The 16,162-nt window shown below is 39.7% G+C and overlaps 1 protein-coding gene across 2 annotated transcripts in view; it reads right to left on the reverse strand.

The window, feature by feature from the left end:
- Positions 1-13,717, reverse strand: part of LOC141758512 (testican-2) — a 46,468-nt gene extending 32,751 nt beyond the window's left edge. Inside the window, exon 1 of one of the 2 annotated variants that reach the window (XM_074620014.1) lies at positions 13,415-13,717. In XM_074620014.1, the coding sequence (XP_074476115.1) occupies positions 13,415-13,651 (237 nt within the window). In that variant the 5' untranslated portion in view covers positions 13,652-13,717. Of the gene's footprint in view, positions 1-13,405 lie in introns of both variants that reach the window. The other variant, XM_074620013.1, reaches the window with a different exon arrangement.
- Positions 13,718-16,162: the final 2,445 nt, after the last annotated feature.

Below are 16,162 nucleotides of genomic sequence, written 5' to 3' on the forward strand. Positions count from 1 at the left end.
AAGTCACAGGCTGTTTTATGTGTAGTTAACATAAAAAGAGTCTCTTTTCAACCTGAAATAAGAGTCTGAAAACATAAAAGAAGCTTTTTCTTCTGGAGCGGCCGCCTTCGGCTAATAAGACCACATTTCTGGAAGTTGCATCACAGAAATGAACCTTTTTCTCCATTCTCAGGAGCCCGTTAGCGGTGGTCTCCAAATCACTGATGAAGTGACACATCAAACAGTGTGGCCGGGCTCGCTTTTCGCTGTAGCAGGCTCCACAGTTGAATCAAGGCGTTCCATGCTCTGAGAGATGCAGTAATTGGAGAAGAGGAGGAGGACGGCGCGGGATGCAGAGAAAAATGGATTCTGGTGGTGTTGAACCCCACTGCTGAGCCAAGCAGAACCCCGGAACGGCTGAGTCTCTGCAGCATCTTATCGCTCCCTCCCCCCCATTTGCAAAACAAAGAAGCAGAAAGAGAAGAGGCGAGCCTTCAGGTTGAGCTCCACACATATGCCCGAGGGAGCTCCCAGCTTATGCAGGGCCGTCTTTACTGTGCTGAGCCATGCTGCTTCTGCATACAATATTAGCAGGAAAAAAAACACCATAATAAGACAAACTGAAGCATGTGGCTCCACAGAAACAAAAATACCTGATGCCACTGTGCTATTTTTTACTTTGTAGTAGCATCAGTATTTTATGCAAACACAAAAAGTTATCAGTATACCTAAATAGATGAATGACCTAAATCAATATCGAAATGTAGTGGAGGCTCAAAAAATAAACTCTACTGGAATAGACTCCAGCGAACTGACTTTGTTTCCCCTGAAAGAAAAACAAGCCCGGTAGGTTTTACTACTTAAATTACAAGCTATAGCCTTGTGAATTGGTTATCACAGAGTTGTGATTGATTTGGAGAATGTCAGGTATTAAACAGATATTTGGAGGGCAGATTCAAGTTCTTTTCATGAATCTTAATTTAATCTGTGGTGAACTGCAAAAATCCAAACAAATACAATTATGAGAGTGATTTCACACCTTGTTTTACTCATTTTACTCTCATTTTATATGCTCGTTTTTTTTGGTATGGTACCTAGTGGCTACTGTAAGACATTTTTGTATCTATTGATTGATTTGCTATTATCTCTATCATTATCATTTTTATCATAGTAGTAGAACTGGTAGATCCCAAAAAACTGTACATATAATGAGGCACACTATTCTGTCATCCGGACAAATACATAATTTCTTTCAACTGTATCCTCATATGATATCTTACGAAAAGTTATTTGTCGTGCGTTTTCCTACGACTGTCCAGTACAGTCTTTTCAAAATAAACTTCCGTCTCCACAGCAAACAACTTGGTAAGGTTTAGGCAACAAAACTACTTTGTAAGGTTTAAGAAAAAATCGTGGTTTGGGTTAAAATAACTCTAGATGTGGCGCAACTTAAGTACGGAAGTTATGTGACAGATAAATCAACGTTGGCTTCTGGTTTCACACGGGATACGAACAGCGCTATCCTGGGCAAAAGTCAGGTGTTTTTTGACCCATCATCAACCTCGACCTCCTCCCTATGCAGCGTTTGTTGCTCTTTCCTTGTTCATGATTATGTGGATTACATACCAATTGATTTTGTGGGATATACTGTATACGAATTACAGTACATTACTTTTTGTAAGTACAGCTACGAACGGTGTATGAGAGCAATCTATTTCTTTACATCACTTTTTCAATGTTTTGCTGTTGCTTGGTTGAAAATATGCCACTTTAATGGTTGCTATTTCTGTAAATACACTCACAACGAGGCTATTTTTACGTGGATGTAACTAGGTGGCTAGCTAGCTCTGTAGGATGACAACGTCCACTTTCTTAGTCCCACCTACAAAGCCCTGATTGGTCAATTGTTAGTGTCAGTGGACACAACAGCAGACCTGTTTACACCACTGAACAAATCAAAGATGTGGTGCCGTGAAATCCTCACTCGCTCACCAAATGTGTATTAATCCTCAGCTGGAAAAAGTCCCCCAGGAAATGCGGTGTTAACTCCTGTTTGAGTAACATTTGTTATAAACTACAGTGCCCAGCTGTTTTAGGATATTACAGAGCCTTTTTAAAAGATGAAACTATAAATTTGTGAGATGTAAATCTTCAGTAGAAACTGATGAGTTCGGGGCCACAGAAAGTAGGAAAGTTGTTAAGTATTAAGAGACAGACTAATCCATTGTTGAGTTTCTTGTTTTTTGTTGACACTGCAAAAAATAGAAAAAAACACACCAGTCTTTTCTTTAACTGGATAAAAAAAAAAACCTGTGTAAAGATTTTTGTAGTACTGAGCAGCTGTGTAATCATTCGAGCGTGCCGTAGTGCACCGTCAGCATGTGTGTTCAGCAAATCTCCAAAAAATATGATTACAATATCATTTCATGCATTTATCTGTCCCTGCGATTAATATTGTATTTGCTGTTTCCAAAATTTCCACAGCTACGCCTGCTGTTTGAATTAATTAGAGTCCAATGACAAGTCCAATGAAGCCACAAAGCTCTTTTACAACTGTCAGACACATGAGTTTAGAGACCAGCGGCATGGTTAAGAGAAGATAATGATGATAACCATCCCCAGTTAAAATACCACAGGGATCTGCATGAGACAGCTCACAGGGGTAGCTAAGTTAAATATGCTAGCTGGCTGATTACATTTAATTCCCCCCGTCTGCCACGGCAATGAGAACAAATTGGGTTGTTGTGGCTGCTGATAATGCTAATCTCCCGCAGTGGCAGCGGGATATTACAGTAAAACAGGGAGCCACATTGAGATGTCACGTTATGGCTTTAGGAAGGACTACATCACACATAAATGAGATTCTGTCGGGTTCTTTCAACTGAGAAAAAAGCTATTAGCGCTTTAGCTCGGCGCCCTATCCCTGCTATACGATTTGCTTGATTAAGGTCATTTCAATATGACTTTGTAGTGCGTATCCATTACGCTGCCAACTCGACAAATTAACAGCCTCTGTCTCTCCCTCTCTGTCTCCCACACACACACACTTACACAAACAAATATATCCACCACATACTAAATACAGCTTGAACGCAGACAGGATCACAGTCCCTTCCATAACATGTCCTTGACACCTCCCATAGAGAGGAGGCTCAGCTCTCACTGCTCCTTCATATGCAGCTCTGGGACAGTCAAGTCAAAGACGAACAAGCGCCCGTCTCGTCCAGCGTTAAAATCACACATACAGAAGACAGTAAAAGAGGCTGATTCTCCCCAGGCAAGAGCACGTCCTCAAAAGTTTTTGTGGCCTAATTGTACACTACTTGCCCTGCTGTTTTTAACAGTGAGTGATTTGTGGCCTAAAGCAAAGAATCTATCAATGCCAGGTTGAACCCGAGCACCTTGCATTATTACACCTATTGTTACTGAACATAATAGCCGTGTTTGCTCAGACCATGTCTTTAGTGCAGCTCAGTCCTAGACAACTCATAATGGCGGCTCCAAACACACATCTAAAACACCCCGAGGCAGATGTGAATATATTCAGGACAGCACTTTTTACTCTGCAGCCTAATATATTTCCACCTGGCTAATATATGCACAGCTATGTTTGCAGGGTTTTTATTTTTTTTTCTTCAGGTTTAATAATTTCCTCTCAAATAACAGAGAGTGATTTCAGCTGGTGAAGCCTGCTCTAAAGTGTTTACCCAGTGAAGGGTAAACGGAGGTTTCTGCCTGGTGTCTGTGAGCGATAACAATAAAGGTCATTGTCATTGTCAAGGGGGCAGATGAATTTCCAGGTGACAATAAATTCAGGTGGGTTTCTTATCATGAAGATCCTCATGTCTGAAATGATATATTCGGCTTATATTTTATTTTATAAACCTGTAAAATACACTCCTAAGATGAGCCTCAGTCAGTTTTAGTGAATCAAAAGCTTACCTAGAATGTAAAGGAGGGCTAGACTAGAACTTGTTCACCAACTCACATCAAATACAGTATTTTACAAATTTAAAAGTTATGTGTTTTATTAACTTTGTTATAATCTTTTTGGGCCAGCCTTTTCATTTTAATCGTTTTTTTTCTTTAGTTTTTACTGCATTTTATATTCCTCTTTTTGCTTTTTAGCCAGGCTGACAGCGTGACTCTAGGGATGGCAATGTTGGTTGGTCCACCACTTTGGTCCAGACTGAAATAAGTCTGAAATTTGATGGATTGCCATGAAATTTGGTACAGGCATTCACGGTGCCCAGAGGATGAAGTCTGCTAACTTTGATGATCCCCTGACTTTTCCTCTAGCGCAACCATGAAGTTGAAATTTCTGTTTTTTATGTCCTCCACAGGACAAATTGTAATAACTTTGGTAATCCCTCAGCTGTACATTGTGTTATTTTACTTTTATGCAATTACATACAACTGTTAATGTCTAGATTTTTTGTTTCTTGACTAATGTTATATTTGTTTTTTCATGGACCCCAGGAAGCCGAGAAACTAGAGCTGTCGTCAACCAAAAAAAAGAATAACACTCATATGATTTTGTCGACTAATCGATCAGTTGATTAAATGGACAGATCTGTAAAACTGAGTTCCTCCACACTACTTTAAATCTTGTGTTTACCAGAGATGTGCTCAAAAGTTTCTTGGAAATAAGTCATTCAGCATGAAAAAGCATGAAAAATTACTATTCGACTGAAAAAATCTTAGTTAACAAAGACCAAAACGACCGATTAGTCGACTTATTGACTAAGAGTTGGCAGCTCTATCAGCAAAAAAGGTGATGCAGTAAAGAATAAAAACCAAACGCTCTATCAGTTTCCATTATCGACTCGTTGTAAGCGATGATATAGTTCTGGTTGTTTACTAAAAAGCTGGATCATTGATTGAGTATTGGGTGTGCCACCATTACAGCCATGAATGAAGACAGACACAGAGGCAGAGTGGCAGCATTTATCGCTCTGCCTGCAGCAAGGCATAGAGGAGCTTCACCAGCACAGAGACAACTCTAGGCAGATGCCACTATAAATAATGCATGAACAATAGAGCCAGAAGAAGAACCTTGGAACGGCTAATTATTCAGCACGACATTTCAGCAACTCGCAGAGAAGTTTAACGGCTAAAAAATGATGGGATTCAGGCCGTCATCGCTACTGGTGTAGTATGTGCAGCCGGGCTTCATTATGAAACACATTCATCTACGTGTGCTGCCCTATTACAACAAGTAGCTTCCTCGCACTCAGCCACGTGAAAAAGGAAAGGGATTTTGTGCATTTGGACAAGCTGTGGAACATGCTTATGAAAAAAGCTTTCCTGCTGTTCAAGGTAGCCGTTGAGCTTCTCTCAGTGTTTCCTTTTTGCAAAGAATCAACTGCTTTCCGCCGAGTAGCGCTTTTCCACAGGAGCGACAACACAAAACAGCCTCTCCACTCAATTAGGAATCACCCACGCTTGTGTTGGGAAGCCAACAGGATCTCCTTTCTTCTCTGTTTTCACTGTGAATCGCATCTGAGCAGTCCAAACACTTGCAGCAAATCCCTCCCCCGACATTCACCTCCAGTAAAAGACATGCATGGTAATGACACGAGGACAAGAAATCGTCTCTTTCCTCCACTTTCTGCCATTTCGATCTCATTAGTGTGCAACGAGCAGATTTCCACAGATAGTTGATTTGATAGGCTGATCTTCAGAGGAAATACAGATAACTATTAGCTCATTTAACTGTTATGGTTTCTCCCGTCTTAATTTTCAACCCCCGCATCGCCATTCGGTTTTAATTGGAAATAGGCTTCATTATCATATTTTCTACAAATGCATACCGTCCTCTTGCTCTAATTTTTCATATCCGTAATTACACTGGCTGTTAGTGCTGGAGCATAAATCCTGTGGGAGGCTAATAAATGGCTGAGGTTGGTGACAGGAGCACAAAAACCCACAGCTGGCGGCGTGTCTTTGAGCTAAGTAAAGGAGCTCAGTGTCACTTAGGATGCAACAGAATCATGTTCAGCAGAAAAACAGAGTGAACCCTGGTCCTGCATTTTTCTAAGAGCTCTCACAGAGGAGCGGTGCTGATGTAGGATCAGTGACCGGACCATCGCCATCATCTCAGCCACAGCAGCACGGATAAATAATGACTCTGATCCAGAGCTGGATGAAGCATCAGGTTGCTTATTAGAGCTCAATTAGTTCTTCTTCCAATCTGCTGGCTGTCCTAAATGTGCTGCCATATAAAAGGCTTTTATGCCACTATGGCTGAAGTGTCCTGAAGTGAGTGCTCAATCAACAGAAAATGAATAGTTGAGAATTTCAATAGTCCATTATAACTTACTAAAGGTGAGGTATAGGCTATACAGACTATCAGACTATAGGCACGCAAAGTGCATTATCATCATACTGTTGGAGATATGTCGGTGTTTTTGTTCCGGCGCTTTGCACGGAGCTGATAAAACAAAAAAATAATCCCTCTCAATAGGCTTTTTACATGGAAGACATTTTGACATGTCACAGTAGAAAAAGCACAGGTGTAAATAATGAAAATAATGACTAATTTAGCTGCACTGATTTCAGTATTCAGGTATTGTGCATGCTGATTTATTGTCACTCTCACTGGGACACCTGACTAGAGCCGTCATTAGTGTCATTAGTAACACCGGTATACTTTTCCAACTATGACAAGTCAAAATGTGTGCTGTGAAAACTCTCGTGAGATGGTTAGGCATCGATCTGGAATAGTTAAGGTTAGGATAGGTCGTCGGGCAGCGAGTCTCGTGAGATTTTTTGCAAGTTTTTGCAAGATTTCAGATCAGATTTTCGCAATATGCGGGTTACGTTCTAGACGCGGCCGTGTTCTGGCAACATGGTAAACATTATAAACTTCAGCATGTTAGCATTGTTATTTGTGAGCATGCTGAGCATTTAGCTGAAAGCACTGCTATGCAGAAGTACAGCCTCACAGAGCCGCTAGCATGGCTGTGGATTTGTTTACTATTTGTTGAATTCTTTGTTTTGACAACAACAATCAGTTAATTAATCGATATTGAAAATAATCATCAGCTGCAACCCACAAGCTCATATACTGTTTGTACAGTGAATAAAATGGTAGTTATTTTTCTCTTCCCTCATATTCCTTTATGAATATTGAGGATGTAGATTTAGGCACACCGAGGGGCTTGGGTGAAATTTAAAGAACCACTCACTGTAATCGAATTGCATTTATCAAATTAATTCGTAAGCACCAATAAGGTGATGATGACTCGTGGTTTTGTCTCACTCTGTGCTTATTTTAACAGCCAAAGGAGCTGAGGAGCCATTTACCTGCAGAAAGATGAAGCAATTTTCCCTCATTAAAAATGTAGCAGACAATAGAGCAGGTGCAAAAAACCTTAAACAGCCCTCTGTGGTTGGCTCCTTTAATGAGTCCCCCTTCTTTGCATTGCTCGGAGAGATGGGTGAATCTGGCCATGAATGAACAGCACAGTATTGTTCACATGAGTTCCCGCTGAGCAGATCCACCCGAACGCACCCGAATGCAAAGAGGAAGTTGCGTTGGAAACAAAATACATCAAGCAGTCAAAGAAGCGTTTTAACTGATGAGCTGACTCAGGAAGATGCAATCAGCTAATTACAGACGAGCTTAATTTGTGGACATTTGTAACCTGTTAGCCTGCTTTGTTGTGTGGGTGTGCAACGTGAACGCGTGGGAGGGTGTGGGGGGATCTACATCGGGAGATTTGATGTCTTGACATTTGCAGTGTGCCATGATTAAAGCTTCAACATTGATGCCAGTCATAATGGAGCTTGTATAACAGCCTGTAACCTGCTGTGGATTATCCCAACACCTCCTGCCTCTGCAGCTGTTGGTCTTATTGTTCTTCCTTTCAACGTTTTCCTCATTATGTCTCCATGCTGGATAATCATATGTACACCGGTCCAATTCAAACACCAGTCAGATCAATCAAATCGCCCCGCCACCGCTTTATAAAAGCCCACATAGTGATTTTTTTTTAGATGCAGTATGAATATGCTTGCTGTGTTTTCACACCACCTGTTTGCCAAGACAGCTAGAAAAACAAATAAAACCCCTTCACATTTCAGAAGAATCTCACTGCCCTGTGCAGCACGAAATAGACCCATCTGAAGCAGAACAAAGCCAGCTCGGTTGGCTGTCTACCCACAGTATCACATCTCCTCATCAGGTTCAACGTTGCTTTGATTTTACAATGAGATTCACCTGAAGAGGCAGGAATAAGCAAGGGCACAAACATTTCCCATGCTAGCCAACTCTACACCAACCACGAACCACTCATGATCATGTTGTGCACACCAAAGCAAAATGCTAAAATAGCTAAAACAAAAGTCCAGAACTAGAAACTAAATCATATTTTACACTTTTAAAGGTTCAACATTACTTCTAGACACAACCATAGTAATAATAATGCTGCTTATATACTGCTTTTTACCTCCGCCAAGGCCTAGGAAGGAGGTTATGTTTTCACCGGCGTTAGTTCGTTGGTTTGTTGATTTGTTGGTTTGTTGGTTTGTTGGTTTGTTGGTTTGTTAGTTTGTTGGTGGTTTGTTAGTTTGTTGGTGGTTGGTTCGTTGGTTCGTTGGTTCGTTGGTTCGTTGGTTCGTTGGTTTGTTGGTTCGTTGGTTCGTTGGTTCGTTGGTTCGTTTGTTGGTTTGTCCATTTGGAGGATAACTCCAAAAGTCCATGATGGATTTTAGTGAAATTTGGAGGGGTGGGGTGTGGCACAATGAACAATCCACTAGATTTTGGTGGCGATCCAGATCATGATCCGGCTTCGGGAATTTTTTTTAATAACTCCGCTCAGCCTGTGCATTAACACCACATGCTTTCAGACATGTGTAACGGATGACGACAGATGCCAGCGACGTACATGAAACCTGCCTTGGCGGAGGTCTGCGCTCTCCGAGTGCACTTCTAGTTATGAAATGTGATTTGCTATTTCATCATTTGTTCATTTGGTTTGTGCCATTGTACTTCTGTCCCATTTGTAGGCCAACCTCACTCCAAAACACTTCAACATGCTGCTGTAATTTCACTTTAAATATGTATTAACTGTGCTGGATTGCTTTCTTATTTATCCTGTTTTTTCCTCATTTCCAAGAGTACCCGACACATTTTTGATCTATGGTTGAGTATACTGCACAGAGCAACTTGTCATCTCTCTTTTTCCATGTATTTACTGTACTTGAATCTTCAGTCAGAATAGCACTGCTAAACCTCTGAGGTTTGGACTACATACCACTACACACATTTGACTACACACACACACACACAAAAACACAGCGGATATAAACAGTATCCGCCCCCCAACTGTGACTTTTTCATCTTTTATGATTTTATAAGTTTGAATCACAGCACATTAATTAAACTTTAATGAACAGATTTGTTTTCACTTTGACATTTAAGAGACTTTCTCTAATGATCAGTTGCAGAAAAGACTAATTAATCCGCCGGGATCCAAAGTTGTAAAACAGGAAAAGAAGAAAAAGTCAGAGGGGGGAACACCTTTTATAGACACTAATGGTGAAATGCTATGTTTAAATAATCGATGAGCCAATTCATTAATCAGTTCAAGGAACTTTTACATTTACATTTGACAGACAATTTTTGTCCAAAGCAATGAACAAATAAGGTATCATCCAAGCTACAGCAGATCAAGGAGACGCCATTGAAAACCAATTAATCATTTAGGTAAATTATCAAGCAAAAAAATCAAACATTTGTTGGTTCAACTTTCTCAAATAAGAGGATTTGTTGCTTTTTTCAATTATATATCATTGTAAATTCAATATCTTTTGGTTTTGGACTGGTTGGTCAGAAAAATTAAGCAAAAATGAATCAGCCTGTTTCACAATTTCTTGATGTTTTATCGACAAAACAATCAGGCTTCATCCGAAATCGCATACTATGCACTACATACTCGATCGTTCAACATACTTTTGTGTGAATAAACAGTAGTATGTGTCTTTTCGGACGCACTGAGCAGTAATTTACATCGTCACTTCCTGAGAGCCTCCTTGCCGGTTGGAGACGTGTAACCATGGTAACCCGTGCCAACCTTGAGAGAATCAAAGTGTGAATTAATTTAAAATATAAATTATGCCTTTAGCAAAGTGAAATCTTATACTTACAGTTAAATTGAAGAGTTGACGTTACAGAGCTGTCCGTCAACGTCTGTTATGAACCTTGTCATCAATACCGTATTGCATTGTGGGATATTTATGGAATTGTGAAATACATGAGGTGAAGATTTCCTCCCACATTTTGCATGTGTTAAATTCAGAATCCAGATGCAACTAAATTCAATGCACCTAATACCCAACTTCTAGACATTAGACAGTAGCAATGAGATCTTTGAGAGGATGTGCCTTCCCAGCATTTGTTTGTGGTGCTAAACCAAAGTTCATAAAGTTCTCAACATTGAATACCCAAAGGTAAAAAGGTAGCACACATGCAGATCTTTAGTACAGAGTTGACTAATCTCAATTTCACCGATGGAAAACGAGCACCGATCCAACTGGACAGGTTGAGGCAAACCACTCCAAAAACCAGCCAAGATAATATTCAAATTTGCATGACAACAAAAGAATTTGCAATTCAATTACAAATTCTCCCACAAGCTTCCTGCGCCCTCGGGGGGGTCCAGGGTAGTGGGGCAGATTCCTGCACGCTGCAGAGCGTGGTACTGTCTGGCCGACATTGATAAGACTATCTGTCAGAGGTGATATTTCTCAGCAATGAGATCAAACGGCCTCTCTGGTTGTCAAGGTAGAGGCTCGGATCTGAGCCGCTGCCGCTGCTGCTAACCGACTCCTCCTCGCAGATCTCTCACATCCTGATTCATGTGTTCTGTCTTGTGGTACCAGGGAGGTGTCTCACACACCCGATACCATGACCTCCTGACCCCTTACCATGCTCACGGTCTCCCACACATCCCCTGCTGGTTGTGTTTTTGATGCTTTAAATCAGATATTAGAATCAGCAAAGTAGTAGAAAATGCCCTGTGTGTCCTGATCATTTAGACTATGACCAGATAAAGACACTGGGATATGACAATATACACCATGAGATGAAAGAAATGTGTATACCAGTACAGATTGTTCTATTAGAGATGCACCAATCCAATACACAGCATCAGTACATACTATACTATATACTTAATAAATGGATCACGTCACGTTTATGTGTGAAAAGTCATATAAAATTAATTTTTTAGTGCCATTCCCTGGTCTCATATCATCCTACATACAAATTATGCAAATGAGTTGCACACAGTGAGGTGTACAGACTTTAACATTTGGGGAAAAGAGAGCACTATAGTATCAGATCTGTATGGGCAGATACCCTGGATTAAGGTATCAGAATCGGGCAGGAAAAACTTAACTGTATCAGAACAGAAGGGAAATGTGTCTTGTAAATGCTAAAACACTCCACACAAGCTCACATAAAACAATATTAGTGACAGCATGACATACATCCAGCCATCATCATCCCACCCAGTCATCAACGGTTAAAACAACAACATCCCCATCATCATAACCCACCAACATCATCAGCAGACTCATCCTCAGCATTAACAGTTTGATAGCACACTGTTCACACGTCTGATATCTCTGTTTGTATCAGGCCATTATGTGCAATGGTGCAAATGAATCCTTGATTTATCAGGTATTTCATTTGGTGGATTAATCAAAAACAAACACTCCCATCTGATAATTGTATCTACTAATGGTATCTCAATTGAATTTCCTTCAAATTTACTGTGTCACAATATACATTATATTGTTATCATGATGTGCCGTGATAGAAGATTTTTATCAGTATCACCCATCCGTACAATGGGCTGACTGGTTGGCTGAACTTCATAAGTCATTGTTTGTTGTCTCTAGGCCTGTGCGATATATCAATATTATATCAGTATCGTGATGTGAGACTAGATATCGTCTTTGGATTTCATAATAAAGCATAAGTGTTGTCTTTTCCTGGTGTTAAAGGCTGCATTACAGTAAAATTATGTAATTTTCTAAACTTACCAGACTGTATAACTGTTCTATTATTTGTCTTTACCCACTCCACATTACTGAAGATTATTTATCAAAAGGTATTTGAGGTATTTGGTAAAAAATATTGTGATATTTGATTTCTCCATATCGCCCAGCCCTAGTTGTTTCTCACTTCAACGTTATGGGATTCAAGCAATTTGATAACTTAACTAGAGACCATCTCCCGATTGGATCAAATCAGCCATGACACCAAATCGGGCCAGGGGCGTAAAGTGGGGCGTCCCTACCCAGCTACTTCCGGCGCCCTTGCTCAGACCACACCCATCTTCCAACTTCATTTTGATCTAAACTACACAACGTTTCGTGACTTCATCTTGCACGGTTGTGATGCTATCACAGCGACAAAATCTGTCCACAGAAGTACTCAAAACCGCCTCGTTTCCGCTAAAGTAGGTTTCTCCAAAGGACCACAGTTTTGCCACGATGACACATACAGAAAAAACAATACCAGCAGCTACAAGATTACAATTAGGCCTTTGCAATAAGGATTATTTTCATTTGGTTATATTCACGATTAATCTGAAATGTCAAAGAATGCTCTTTGTAATTTGTGATTTGAGTGTCAGTGGGAGATTCACACTGTTTGTAATTTAATGAATTTACGGCCCATCTCTAGTGAATAGTCACGGCTGAACAGAATAAACAAAAGCTGTTCCTTTACAGCCCAGAATGAAGTCTGGACAACAAACAAGATCCACATGAGAATAGGAAGTGTTTGTTCACTTTATATTTGATATTTATGATTAAAGAGAATACACACAACCGATGTCTTCTTGCTGTGTTTGGCTCTTCAGCCTGAAGCCTCCTTAACTGTGAGCCCTATACATTTTATATGCAATATGGCAGATCAATAGCTATTGATCAATGAATACAAGACACTGTTCAGAATATCACAGATATATGCAGAGGAAGGAGGCTTGGAAAGAGTGTGTGATAGATTTCCTTTTGAGTTGCATTTGATTCACTCTCTCATAAGGAGGTCCATACATAAAAGTGTCAATTCTACCATAAAAATACATTATAAAATAGTAGCCTAGTTTGGCATGCCAAGCCAATGGATGAAATATTAGGAGAAAATGAGGCACCTTGCCAATAAAAAAAAAAAAAGAAAGATGAATTTATCAATCATTTCACGTGGGCACACTCTTATTCTCACCTTATAATAACTGAACACACTATAAAATGTTGATATTTCCATCTATATAAAGTATTTCTGCACCACATTCAGAGCGACAGCCAACTGTGCGCAAAAATCACCTGAGAAAACAAGCTGCGTTACCTTCACTGACATCTATGGGACAAAAAAAAACATGCTTTTATAATAATTACTGTAAAAATATACAGCACTCACGTCTCTGAAGCGATTCCAGTGTTTGATCTTGCGTCCGTACTGGGAGATGGTTGACAGCCATTGCTCATCTTCCATGAAATTCCCAGCTTTTCCTGCCTCTTTGCCACTTTTCACGTCCACCTGGAGCGAGAAGCCAACCAGCAGGCACAGAGAAGCGATTAAAACGACCATGTTGCTCATGCAGTTTGGGTCTGGGATGTATCTCCTGATGCTGCTGCTGCTGCTGAGGATCCACATACACGACTGATGCTGCTGCTGCTGCTGCTGCTGCTTCAACACACTGAATGGAAATGAGAGAGAGAGGAGAGGGAGAGGAGGAGGAGGAGGAGGAGGAGGAGGAGAGATGAGGAGGAGGAGGGAGGAAGAGTTAAAGGAGAGATTAGATCCTGCACTAATCATTTATTTCTGCTCACTAGGTTTCATTACTTCTGTCTTTTTCTTTTTTTTTGGCTTTTTTTCTGTCAGTCTGTAGCAGCACATACACACACACACACACACACACACACACACACACACACACACACGCACACACGCACACACACACACACACACACACACACACACACATACACACACTGCAATTGAATCATACAAGTGGAACAGATGTTTATTGTACTTAGGATCAACCAGACTTTTATTTATTGTATTAAAATGTTTTTTTTTTGGAAAAAGGCCAGTTTCTTTTCCATCACTGAGTGACTCAATTAAACAATGCAATTTGGCTGTAAGAAATGTAGGGAAATTGCTGCAGTTGATGCTGCTGAGGATCCACATACAAGACTGCTGCTGCTGCTGCTTCAACACACTGAATGGAAATGAGAGAGAGAGAGGAGAGGAGAGGAGAGGGAGAGGAGGAGGAGGATGGAGCGATGGAGAAAGAGTTAAAGGAGAGATTAGATCCTGCACTAATCATTTATTTCTGCTCACTTGGTTTCATTACTTCTGTCATTTTTTTTTCATTTTGTTGTCAGTCTGTAAGCAGCCCACACACACACTGCAATTGAATCATACAAGTGGAACAGATGTTTATTGTACTGAGGATCAACCAGACTTTTATTTATTGTATTAAAATGTTGTTTTTTTTTGGAAAAAGGCCAGTTCAATTCAGATCAGCGTTGACCAAAATATCTTGTAAACAAGCTTAGTAATAGTGTTTCAACTCAAACCTTTTTAGTTTTAGAGGGTATGATTTAAATTTTGTTTCATATTTATTCTCATTATTATCTACCCACGATCTTCCTCTTTGTCAGAGTTGTGGTTCATTTTGTAAAAAGAAATTTAATGAAATCTTAAGTAAAGAGGTAAAAATTAAACACCAAAGTGCGGTTTACATTTTGTACTACCTTGTCATTTGCAAGTGCCTTCATCATTTTAAGTGTTAATTGTAAAAAAGACAAGACTCAATTAAACAATACAATTTGGCTGTAAGAAATGTAGGGAAATTGTTGCAGTTGAGCTAATAATATGTAAGGCAGTGAGTGGTGCCCAAACTGGGCTCTGAGGATCGCTCAGGGTCACTGAAGGACTCCCAAGTGGCCTCGAGGCAAATGAGGTTAAATTTAGCTTAAAATTAGCACCATTTTATTCTTAATTTGTTCATTAGCAGCACAGAGAGAGGATGTGTTAGGGTGACTCAGATCAGCAGTGTCTTTCTGCGGTATAAACTTTATCAAAGAGCTCTTTTTTGTGTGAATTATTTTGGAAACCCATGAGTGCCCAAAGACTATATTTAGTAAGATAATTAAAAAATGCCACAAGATTTGTTCATATTGGTCAAAAGTCATGTGCAAATATCTAAAAGTACAACTTAGAAAATTTTAGATCACAGAAAAATCCCACTTTTATTCATTTGTTAACTTGTTGCGAGTTCATGGATACCAAATACTTGATTGTACTTCTAAGATACAGCCATTTTCTTATTATATTATATCTAGTATTTGGGTACAATATGTTCCTAAAATATAATGGAACCTATTGCTAAAACAGTATTCCCATCATGTGTCCAAAGACTGGATATAATATGATAAGAAAAACTAATTTTTCCGCCACACGGTTTGACTGATTTTAAAAATGAAAAATTCCATTGCAGGCACAGATGAAGCAGCTCATGCTAATTCGATTACTTAAATGTTAAAGCAACATTCTCCCTAAATTTACTTTTAAAGCAGTAGTAGCTTTTACTCCAGTACTTCAGCAGCAACATCACAGTTATGTAGAGTGAAATAATCAAATCCAACACTCAGCAACAATTTGTATTTCATATGTTTTATTTTGGAGGCTCAAATGCATTTGAAAGACCAAGTACAAAGACGGAACTGTGCTTTTTTCCATGAGAAATGAAATAATAGCAGGACTACAGTTGACACAAAGACATACCCCCCACAATTAATGATTGCTTTCATTATCAATTAATCTGCTGATTCTTTTCTTCATTAATCATTTGATGTATAAACTGTCAGGAAATACAGAAAAAAATTCCCATTAGGCTGCAATTTCCTAGAGGATATGTCTTGAAATGTCTTGTTTTGTGCAACCAACAGTCCCAATCCCTGTTACATACCCTCCTACCACCATGATGAGGTCATTAATGTAGAAATAAGATAAATATCAGCACAATACTGAGAATAAAAAGGTCTTAAAACTTAAACATTTCCCTGTAAATCAGCACAACATAAGCAACGATTGCAATGCAAAACAATGATTTTCTGCACGACACTGTAATGTAAGGATGGATCTGTGTGACTGAAG

Source organism: Sebastes fasciatus, chromosome 20, assembly GCF_043250625.1.
Source record: "Sebastes fasciatus isolate fSebFas1 chromosome 20, fSebFas1.pri, whole genome shotgun sequence".
Lineage (NCBI taxonomy): Eukaryota > Metazoa > Chordata > Actinopteri > Perciformes > Sebastidae > Sebastes > Sebastes fasciatus.